Source organism: Gekko japonicus, unplaced genomic scaffold (genome assembly GCF_001447785.1).
Source record: "Gekko japonicus isolate JY-2015 unplaced genomic scaffold, Gekko_japonicus_V1.1 scaffold667, whole genome shotgun sequence".
NCBI lineage: Eukaryota > Metazoa > Chordata > Lepidosauria > Squamata > Gekkonidae > Gekko > Gekko japonicus.
Genome location: NW_015163623.1, coordinates 215147 through 226644, shown reverse-complemented (window position 1 = coordinate 226644; position 11498 = coordinate 215147). Strand labels below are relative to the sequence as shown.

Here is an 11498-nt window from a genome sequence, read left to right as displayed (position 1 = left end):
CGCTTCCCAGATGTTGTTGTCTGATCGCACCCTTTAAATCCACCCGACATTTGCGCCTATGTCGGGTCTAATTGTGCATATGATCGCAGCCTATTACTGTTTAATATCAGGAGCTGCAGAGTCTAAAGGTAGGGATAACTTCCATGCTCAAGTCGTATGAAGCCTTGGGTATTATGGACACCACCTTCGTTTTGCAAAAGTATCAATGTAGTTTGAAGAACTACAGGGAAATCAAGTGGACCCTCACAAGAACAAGCTGCCTTCTAAAACAATCAAAGCAAACTCAACTGTCATGGTTTCAGGCAATGGCTTTAGTCTCTGAACATGGCCAACAGTTACTTCTGGCTTCAGCACCAGAATGTGGATTAGATTTCCAAATCTTAACTTGCTGACAGCATCATTCTCAAGGGGTAAGGTTATTTGGAGACAGGGTGTTTAGGAAATCTGATAGAAGGCTCCCCCCCCAATCTGTAGTTTCTATCTGGATTAAAATGTGACTAAAAGGGGGGGGGGGGGGAGGCGGGACACACAACTATTTCCACTTAACCCATCCACCCACATTCATACATCTGGCATTGATGTCTAAATAAGATTTTTCACACAAGAAAAGGTGCAGTGGAAGGTGCAAGTGAGTCCAATATTAAGTCAAGTTGTGTTTAATATTAAGGTGATGTCTGAATGCAGGCCAGGAGAGGAGGTTGGAAAGAATCAGGCCTGTATTAAATCACTAGTAAAGTGACTCTCACAAAAGACTCTACCAGAAAAAGGGGGATTTTAAAGAGGAAGCACATCAGTAACAATATTTCACACTGCTTCAACTTTATAAGCTCTTATTTAATGTTTAAATACTAGCTAAATTAAAGGTAGCACTCAGTGAGCTACAAGGAAAGCTTAGAAGAGACCACTGGAAAGATGAGAGTAATATACTAACAGTAATTCATTTACTGCAAGTTTCTTCATAAATTCATTTTATTTAGCATCAGTTCAGATATCTTTACATTTCATTTGCATGTTCATGTTTCTATTTTAACATCTGTTCTACAGCCTTTTGTAACAGCAATCTTTCCTTTCTCTGCCCCCCCTTCAAATAGCAGGTTAATGTTTACAGCTCAAATGCCCCCCCTTTTAAAAAGTAAATCTTCCTGACAAAACCAGAAGAACCCCAACGTACTAAGCTAGACTCCTTCACATCTAGCTTTCCATGAGCAGAAAGTGTTTTTGTATAAAGGTGCATGCCACATACAGTCTAAAGTGGTACAGTCCAGTCAAAGGTATACTAGCTGTGCATAAAAACCAGCATACTAATTGGTAGGTATATGAACAATGATTAGGTATAGCGCTAGTTGGAATTGACTTATAATAAGCTCAAAGTATTTATTCTCAGGCTCATTTTGTCACAAAGCTTCTTTCAGTGCAAGGCCAAAACAGAGGAAGACGAGTTAGAATAACAATTAAATATTTTTAAATAACAAACACAACCCACACATCCCATGATTTCATTCTGCTGTGTAATAAAAATACACATCCTGAGTTAGGCAAAGTCCCCTCCCCCCCAAGGGAGAAATTAGTACTTTCTTGCATACTTTGACACATTTAAGATTTTTTTCATTGTTGCATGCAACCTAGGTTTAGAGGCACGATGGAAGTCAATTTAAGGAAAGGCTTTGTGGGCTTGTATTGTACAGATTTGGAATTCCTCCAAACTGGGTTTACCAAAAAACACAAGCTATACAAAATAGTGCACTGACATACACTGCAAGTGCTTCTCTACAATAAAACTGCCAATACGTATAAGGCAATTAGGACAAACACTGCACTTGCTTCTAAATGGGAAAAATTCTCAACAGAAGAAACAAAAATACTATACACAGGATCGACTGCTACTAAGGCAAGAGGTCACATACATCTTTGTGCAGGTAGCTTTTTTGTCAGCTTTGCTTGGCATCTTTTGGGTTTAATGGGCAAATCAACTGTATGACTTAAGGCCCAGCTCTATCTTACACTGAACACACAGGTGCAACCAAAAACAGCAGCCATGAAACTACGTCCTCCCTTCTTAAGAGCCAGCAGAACTTACTTTGTGACATGACGGCATTCTGCATTTTGTTGCCATGGGCAGGGGAAGAAATAATGTCATAATCCCTCAGTGCTAGATATTTTTGGCTGTACCTTCAATATAAATGTCTAGTTTTGCCCTAATTTGTAAACTGCAATTATTCTGCATCTGAGTGTCTTGAAAAGAGTTATATAACTTGATGCTGATGAAATTCAGAATTGTCATTTTTTTTAAGTTATAAGCCAAATCATGAAAACTTATCCCAGTGACAAAACTGAAGAATACTATAACACAGCCCAGGTGACAGCAATTAAGCTAAAGTAGGAGGGTTTAAGATAATAAGTGCTTAATTGTCTCTATTTAGAAGCAAGGACACAGGATTCCAACTGATGCCAAGTAGAGTGCCTGGGTCTGAGCCACATGGGGAGCACTGTGTGCAAAGAAGAGCAGTTTGTCCGTGAAACTACTCTTTGGGGATGCTGTACCAATATAGTTAATATCATCCTGAAAATCTCTATATGCGCATGGAGCCTTCTGTGCAATTTGGCATCTTGGCAGCAAAGTTTCCCTAAGCTCAAGGGAGCAGCGTAACCTTAAGCCCTGCAACTACACCTTTACTGGGGGAAGAAGCAATTCCTTTTCTACCCACAGGCTCTGTAGGTGTTCAAAGTAGTAAAGCCTCTACAGAAAATAAGCCAGGTAGCATCATACAAAATATTTACAGAGGAGCATGTAGAAGTATTGGTTTTGGGCCATCTGTGACCAAGGGACTGTAGAGCCCAAATTACTTGGGGTACTGAGGACCTGAAACTGAAAAGAATGACACATTTTCTTTTTCATTAGATGGACCAGTTGACTACAAAATGATGGAAGTGTTTGTTTGAATTACTTTCTATAACTAAACATCCACAAAAGATCCAAGAAGAAAATGCATTTAAGCAGTGACAGAACTCTTCTACAGGATCAGAAGCTTCTGTTCTGTCATCACATGCAGAAAGGAAAGGGGTATAATAATGTGTTTGCTTTTTATATCCAGCAGCAAAAAGCTCCTAATTAATGACATCTGTTTTCAGCCTCCTTTCTGCTCTTGAGTAAGGAAACATAATTTCTTGCGTTTTTGTCTTTTGCAAATATGTTTTTCCTGTGCACGGAAATATTTGGGCTTTGAATATTTAGATTATGTTGAATAAAGGGCTATAGAAGGTAAAGGAAGGGCAGTGACTCACTTAAGCTACTTTCAAGGTCTTTGTGCTGCTCTTGCTCATTCCAGGTAAAAGCAAACTTATTTTCTACTTTTAGACATAAAATCAAAGTTTTACTATAATGGGATTTCCAATGAGGTTTTCCTAATCCAAATATGAAAAACTCATAAGAAATAAAGAAGTTAAACAATTCATTAACTACAAAACAACAAAACCACACACATATACATTACAGAAGGCCAGAATGGTAGCTTAGTGCTTAACACAGAAGATAGCGCTTATGTGTTTGCATCTGAAGTCTGCCCTTCATACTGCTTGGTCCCTACAGAGCAGAAGGTAACTTCTACTGAAAATAGACTGCATTAAAGCTTCAGAGTCTCAATGACTCCAGAATGGAAAAAGAGAAGTGTTAAAAAGAAGATGGAACAGGTCAACACAGGAAAAAACGGGGGTTCTAAAGAGACGGATCATCAATCTCTCTGGCTTTATAATTTAAAGAACTTTGATTATAGAGTGCATTGTAAGTGGGCACCTTTACCTCAGAGCTGTGATCATTTAAACACTTGCTTATCCTCCATGATGTACAGTCATAAAAGTTTCCAAGCCAAAGCTTTAGTTCAGATGATTACAAAGGACTGACAAGGGTTTAAGGGAAGGCAGCACTCTCGTTATTTAAAGCCCATCAAGTATTTACCTCATTGCACTCAGAACTCCAGCACAAAAGGCCCTTTTGTTACAAGACAACATGAACCTTGCCTTTGGGATATGGCTTTACGATGGCCTTCCTGGTTAAGTCCATCACAGGCATGCTGGCCATTCAAGTGGGAGAAATGGGTGGTCTGTCTTGCATAAAAACACAAGAGGTTCTTCTTTTCCCCAAGGAGGGAACTAATAATTTCACCACCTTTTAGGTATTCAAGCGGCCACAGAAATACCCTTGCAGGTAAAGTTTTTTCACCACTGTTAAAAATACTGTCTCCTCTGACTTGCCCAATCTCCCTATGAATCAAAGCTTGTTTTCCAGTATTTGTCACCAAGTGATCTTTATATTACCTCTGGATTAAAAGATAAATTGGTCGTAAGTGGAGACCCAACTGGAGAGAACTGTCCAATTGGGAAATCTTTCTAATAAGACATGCAACTGTGGTGACTTCTGATCTTCCCCAAAGCAATAATGGGTAGCTATACCAAGGGTGACCATTCCTTTGACTGGCTCATCTGAGGCCTGGAAAACAGACAAGAAAACAGAGAAAACAAAGTCATTTTCAATTATATTAATGAAATTCATAGTTTCCAGTCACAATTCATCCTGAAAAGCACTTCTATTATGCTTATGCAATGAGAACACCAGATTCAGCAGACTTGGGCCTGTAAACAGTACAAGAGCAGACATGAATGGCAATAATGAGACTGGCAAGCACACTGAAAACTAATCAGAAGGCAGATTCAGCCCACAGGTAATTATTTATTTATTATTAGATTTCTATCCCGCGGGCTCAGGGCGGCTCAGAAGGTTTATGTAACTCTTGTGAGAAAGTAAGAGCTTTAATTAAATTTACTTGTTGCAGATACAAGTTGCCTGTCTTGCAAGATAGATCTCAAGACAAGTAATATATGATGCAGACTGCAATAGATTTGAATATGTATTTTCAAAACAGCTTGCACTAGGGAAAATATATGGAATATACAAGTGTGATGCTTGGTGAGTCTCTAGCCTAATGCAAACTATAGATTCAAGGGAGCTGCTAAAAGGATATCACTGGCAAACTGAGAAGCCAATCCTTTGTTCTCTGAGCAGAAGAAAGGCAGACAGCCCCTTACTGTGTCAAAAGGGGCAACATTAAAAGAAACTTACATTCATTCTCCTTTTCGTTTTTAATTTTTCTTTGCCACATCCCCTCTCTAGCATGGTTGTGGTTTGAGAGCAAAGGTCACCTGATTACCAAGATTTTCAGCCAATGGGGTATGGGGAAGTGAAAAACTGAAACATACAAAATGCATGCGAGAAAGGCCACTATAAGTTTTTTCATTAACCTAAGGCAGGCTGTTAGTCTTTACTCCCTCAGACTTACGCTAGCTAAATATTTCTCTTTAGAACATTCTCTTAATTAAGTGTTCCTTGATGCTTTACAAACCATAACTCTGGATATGTTAAGAACACAAACTATGCCATTTAAACACTGGCCTTGTATTATCCCAAAATATTCTTATCCACAAGTTCAAGACTGGTCACAGCCATAAAAGAAACCAGGCCATTTCAAAAATGCAACTGGATCAAGAGCAGACATGAATGACAATAATGGGTGAGACAGAGGTGTGATGAAGAGCAGTCAGCAAGGTAGTCTAGACCTCGAGTTGATGGGGAGACAAATCTTTGGAACTGGTCTTAAGAGAAAACTACAAGCAGCATGGACTGATGTTCAGCAGATGTGCACATTTGCTTCTAGCGTAAAAGGAAAACTAAAGTAAAAAAAGAGTACTGAGAACAAGTCATCATATGATGTCAAAGGAAAGATGAAGATTTTTTTCCCTACCGAAATATCTGAGTAGGTTTAACAAGTCACCAAAAGCAGTATAGCAACAGCTTGAACTGCAAGTTTTGCTGATATACAACAAGTTACAATATGACATCAATCCATTACTCAAGCATGCTTGCACATATCATGCAAAAGGAAGAGAAATCATCCCTACTTTTGCAAGCAGTTGAAAAGCAGTGATTTAGGATTTTACAGTCAGGCCAGCACAGGACAGTTCACGTAGGTGCCTCCCTTCATTCCATGATTTCCTTCCACCATGGCATAAGAGTTATGTCTGTATAACTCTAATTTCAAACTCTGATTACAAGGAGAATCCTGGTACCCTACCCCCCCCCCCCCACACACACACACACACCATCTGCATTCTTTGACTGGACGGGAAGACTATCCAGTTCAGTGAACTAATAACAGTGGCAGCCAACTTCTCTGCACAACAAGCTAGCATTGGCCTGGGATAGTAAGTTAATTTCCATCTTCAGGTTTGGCTGCATACAACATGTCTGATTCCATAGCTGGTCTCTTGGAAGGAAAGAAAACTCTCTCTGCATCACATAGTATTCCAGAACTGGGCCATTCTCAAGGAATAATACAATTTGCAAACAGGCAAGATGAAGCATGAAGAACAAACCAGTATTGTATTCAAAAGATTAAAGGCAAAAAACATTCACTGATATAACCTTTCTGGCAAGTAATCCACCAGAGTAGGCAATAGAGTTCTGTGAAGTAAAATGCAGTGTTTATGGTATAGCAGGATTCCTACCCCTCTCACCTTCATCTCAATCCAGAAGCGCCATGGCAAGGCCTGGAGCCCATGCGAATAATATACAAAGTAATCCCCATCTGTATTAGCAAAAGGAGTTCCATCTCCAAGGGACCACCTGGACAATGTCACCCCTGGACGTGGTCGAAGGTATAGCGACATATGACTTGGACCTAAGCAAAAGGCAAACAAAGATTCTTGTATGAATGCAGAATAAAAGGAGCCATTTTTCAGAGATGCATTGCCCTTCACTGAAGTTCTCTCTCATACCCAACTGCTTAAGGATTGCTTCCACTCTGCAGTGTACACCAAAAGGAGAACAAAGTATATGGCCACACTACAAACTGGTTTTTATTTATCCTGTACCAACTGGAATAACCAAATCGATTTTGACAGGAGACTAATGTTCAATGCATTGCAGTAATATAGTCTCAATGTTACTGTGGCCAGATCAGCTCTATAAAGGTCAGGGGTTGTCTTTTGGGCTAGGCTGAGTTGGAAGAAAGACTTTTTTGGGCAGCTACATTAATTTTGTTGTTGTTCAGTCGCACAGTCGAGTTCAACTCTTTGCAACCCCATGGACCAGATCACGCCAGGCCTTCCAGTCTTCTGCTGCATCTGAAGTTTGCTCAACTTCATGTTCGTTGCATCGATGACACTGTCTAACCATCTCATCCTTTGTCGTCCCCGTCTTCTTTGACCTTCAATCTTTCCCAGCATCAGGGTCTTCTCCAGTGAGTGCTCCCTTCTCATTTGGTGGCCAAAGTATTTGAGCTTCAGTTTCATTATCTGGCCTTCCAGGGAACAGTCAGGGTTGATTTCTTTTAAGATTGACTGATTTGATCTTCTTGCAATCCAAGGGACTCTCAAGAGTCTTCTCCAGCACCATAGTTCAAAAGAATCTATTCTTCGGCGCTTGGCCTTCCTTATAGTCCAACTCTCGCAGCCATACATGACTACTGGGAATACCATTGCTTTGACCATGCGGACTTTTGTTGGCAGGGTGATGTTTCTACTTTTTATCATGCTGTTTAGGTTCGCCATCGCTTTCCTCCCAAGGAGCAGGCGTCTTTTAATTTCATGGCTGCTGTCACAGTCTGCGGTGATCTGGGATCCCAGGAACGTGAAGTCTGTCACTACGTCCACGACTTCCCCTTCTATTTGCCAAGGAGTGATGGGGCCGGATGCCATGATCTTAGTTTTTTTGATGTTGAGCTTCAAGCCCACTTTTGCACTCTCCTCTTTTCCCCTGAGCAAGAGGCCAGCATTTCACATGATGTACTCTGCATATATATTAAATAAGCAAGGTGACAATATACATCCTTGTCGTACTCCTTTTCCTATGCTAAACCAATCAGTTGTTCCATATCCGGTTCTAACTGTTGCTTCTTGGCCCTTATACAGGTTCCTCAAGAGACATGTGAGGTGGTCTGGTACTCCCATCTCTTTAAGGACCTGCTATAGTTTGTTGTGATCCACACAGTCAAAGGCTTTAGCATAGTCAATGAAGCAGAAGTAGATGTTTTTCTGGTACTCTCTTGCTTTCTCCATAATCCAGCGAATGTTGGCAATTTGATCTCTATGTAAATAGCCTATCGTTGGGAGCTGGGTGTCCTCTGTCCACGTACTATTGAAGCCTAGCTTGTATGATCTTGAGCATGACCTTGCTAGCGTGTGATATGAGTGCAATTGTGCGATAGTTTGAACATTCCTTGGCATTGCCCTTCTTTGGGATTGGAATGTATACTGACCTTTTCCAATCTTGCTTCTCCAGTAATAATGATGGGTCCAGTAATAACCCCAACACTCTTAACAGAGTCAGCAAGGATCAACTGAACCCCATCAGAAGTGGGGAGCACAATGTCCTTCAAGATCCCTGCCTTCCCAACTAGAATTACCTCTGTCTTTTCATGGTTTCATTTACCACAAGGATCTCTAGGTGTGGTATCTGGATGAGAGGACTAGAAGTCTCTATCAGAGTCTTCTCAAGTAGATAGAAAGTGCTGTCAAGTCATAGTTGACTTATGGCAATCTCATATTGTTTTCAAGGCAAGAGATGTTGTCATTTGCTGTTGCCTGCGTCAGCGTCACAACCCTGGTATTCCTTAGTGGTCTCCCACCCTGCTTAGCTTCCATGATCTGAAGACATCGGGCTATCCAGGTCAAGACTGAGAATTCCTAGCAGCTGCATTAAAAAATTCTCACGTGTCCTTGCTGAAAGGGTGTCAAAACAATTTAAAGTTCATAGCTAGTAATGGGATTCTGAGAAAAACCAACTATCACACTGAAAATTCTTGCTCTCACTTCCAGCAGAGTGCTTTAACGAAACTGGCAAGCACTGAAAAGCCTGCATATCAGTTAAAAAGATGCATTCGGCTTGTAGCTCTCATGCTGCCGCATCCCCCAAAGGCTGGCTGATTGCACAAGGCTTTTTTCCTCCATGGTGGTAATGTCACCACTGTAATTGTTGCTCAATTTGCACTTGAAACAGAGATTCTACACAGCGCAAGGTAGGTAATCTGGATTTTTACCCTTTCACACCAGATGCAGACTGCATGCACTCCTCCTCCCCCCTCTGCCCCCCCACTATTGTTATATCACGGTGATGATTCTCCATTATCTTTTTAAAAAAACTGGTGCATGGATAGCACTGCTTAAAATAGCAGCAATACAACATTGAAAAATGTGCATTTGCATAACACTATTCCAGAATAAAGCAATACTGCTGGAAGAAGAAGTGGAAGAAAAGTTTGGATTTATACCCCGCCCTTCACTAACCAAAGGAGTCTCAGAGCGGTTTACAATCTCCTTCCCCTCCCCACAACAGACACCCTGCGAGGTAGGTGGGGCTGAGAGAGCTCTCTTGAGAACTGCTCTTGAGAGAACAGCTCTGAAAGAATTTATAACTGACCCAAGGTCACACCAGCAGCTCCATGTGAAGAAGTGGGGAATCAAATCCCACTGATGTCCCAATTGCCATTCTTGAAAATTGAAAGACTAATTGGTCCTCCTACTGCTTGGCAGACAGGGTGAGAGTGCTTCAGAAACTATTCAAATTCTACTTGAGAGAGCAGAGGTAGACGCTATTTGTATTTTGGTAACAACATTACAATGTTGCCCTAACCCCCCCCCCCAAAAATCTGGAAAAAAAGCTTTCTTTTGCCAGCAGTGGCACCAATCACTCCTAGAGGTGTAAAATTTCCGGAAATTTTGAAGCTCGGAAAAAAACCTGGGTTTTTCCCCAGTTTTTTTGGGGGGGAAACGGAAAATTTTGGGGATATTAAAAAAAATGCTACATTAGCATATATTTTGTTTTTTCTAGATTGAAAGTCATTCTGTTACTTTAGGAACATAAAATATGACTATGGACATTTTTACTTGGCATGAAATTATCACAACTAGCATATTAAAAATATAGTGTATCGAAACAATTACTACAAACAAAATACCCATTCACATCCAAAAACAAAACTGAAAGTTTTTTATTTTCTTCTGACAATCGCACCTCCTAAAGGAAGAAATGCATCTTGTTCTTGCATTGGAGAGTTCATTTGGTAACCTAGGACTTGCTTGTCCTCAGTGCACAGAAAGTACATCAATCTGATACCATATATATATATATATATATTTTTTTTTTTTTTTTCTTTTTCCAATTTTTCGGAAAAAAACAAAAAAGGCTTCCAGTTTTTCCGTTTTTTTTCCGGGCCTTCACATCTCTAATCACTCCACTGTGAAAATGCAGAGGAGGGAGGTGTTTGTTTTGTTCTAACTGAAGGTGTACCTTCCCTTCCAGAAACATAACAAAGATCAACCCAACACTGCCAAGATCGGGAAGATCGTTTATTCAGGAATGGAATCTTGCAAAAAACCCAAACAAACAGTAATTTCTACTGAAAAGTAACAACCCACAGACTGAAGGCATGTGCTGATATTTCACCTGATATTTCAAAGGTCAACTTCGTAGCATCCCAGGGCATTTGCTCTTTGGATAGGAGCTGAAACTGAGCAGAGGCCTTAGGTATAAGCACTGGAGCAGGAAGATACCAGTTTTTCCTAAAAGAAGAGAGTTTTGTTACCTTATATTGGTGTTTAGGATTAATTCTGACAAAACAAATAGTCTGTGTATAACATGTGAAACACTGAAGGGCTATTTCGAGGGATGTTAGTCTGCTGCAGAAAAAATGACAGAAGAGTCTCGTCACATAAAAGCCTTTGAAGTTACAGCTCTGACATAAGGCCAAAACATTGTCTGACGTTACACAAGTTAGCCTGGGTTTTCCATGCTCCCTTCCTCTCCTTGCTTGCTCTTTGGAGTCCAGCCTCCCATTGCCTTTACCAAGCAAATCAAGTAAACAGAGTTTGCCGCAAACTAGAACTGGGAGACAGAGGCAAATCATGTTTTATAATTCTGATGTAGTGCCAAATTCAACCATATACGCTTAATGTTTTAAATGCTGTTTTAATGTTGAAATGTTTGCCACCTGGGAGTCCCTATTTTGCTGGAAAGGTGTTATAGAAATGTTAAGAAAGAAAGAGCTGAGGCCCTGACGGCTATTGGCTGATGCCTCATGTGATCTCCTAGTCTGATTTATAATCCAGCTGGTCACATAGGGATCGCTTCATATTCTTCATCACCAGGTCCCTCAGGAAGAATGCCATTACTGAGGCATCAACTAGTGGTACCTACAAAAGATCCATTGCATGAGAATAGTATCTTTTGGCTAGTTTAGGATTTTAGCTGCCTTGAACCACAAGGAAAGGCAGGGCATAAATGTTACAATAAATAAAAAAAGGATTGTGCTTATTGGAGAGATGATTAGTTCACTCTTCCTTTATTTGGTGTTCAAAGAACTCTGGGAAAGCCACCGCCTTCTCCACTCCTGGCAACCTGGGAAAAGCTCTTTTATTCCCTTTAGTTTCACTTTGGAGTTATTTTCCTCTTT

General features: G+C 40.5%; 1 protein-coding gene across 1 annotated transcript in view; it reads right to left on the bottom strand.

Annotated features, from left to right (window-relative positions):
* Positions 1-1070: 1070 nt before the first annotated feature.
* The window catches only part of ERMP1 (endoplasmic reticulum metallopeptidase 1), a 49086-nt gene continuing 38658 nt past the window's right edge, over positions 1071-11498 (bottom strand). Inside the window, exons 13-15 of the mRNA XM_015407471.1 lie at positions 10493-10608; positions 6565-6728; positions 1071-4483 (exon numbers count right to left, since the gene is read on the bottom strand). Of these exons, the coding sequence (XP_015262957.1) occupies positions 4319-4483; positions 6565-6728; positions 10493-10608 (445 nt within the window). The 3' untranslated portion in view covers positions 1071-4318. The remainder of the gene's footprint in view (positions 4484-6564; positions 6729-10492; positions 10609-11498) is intronic.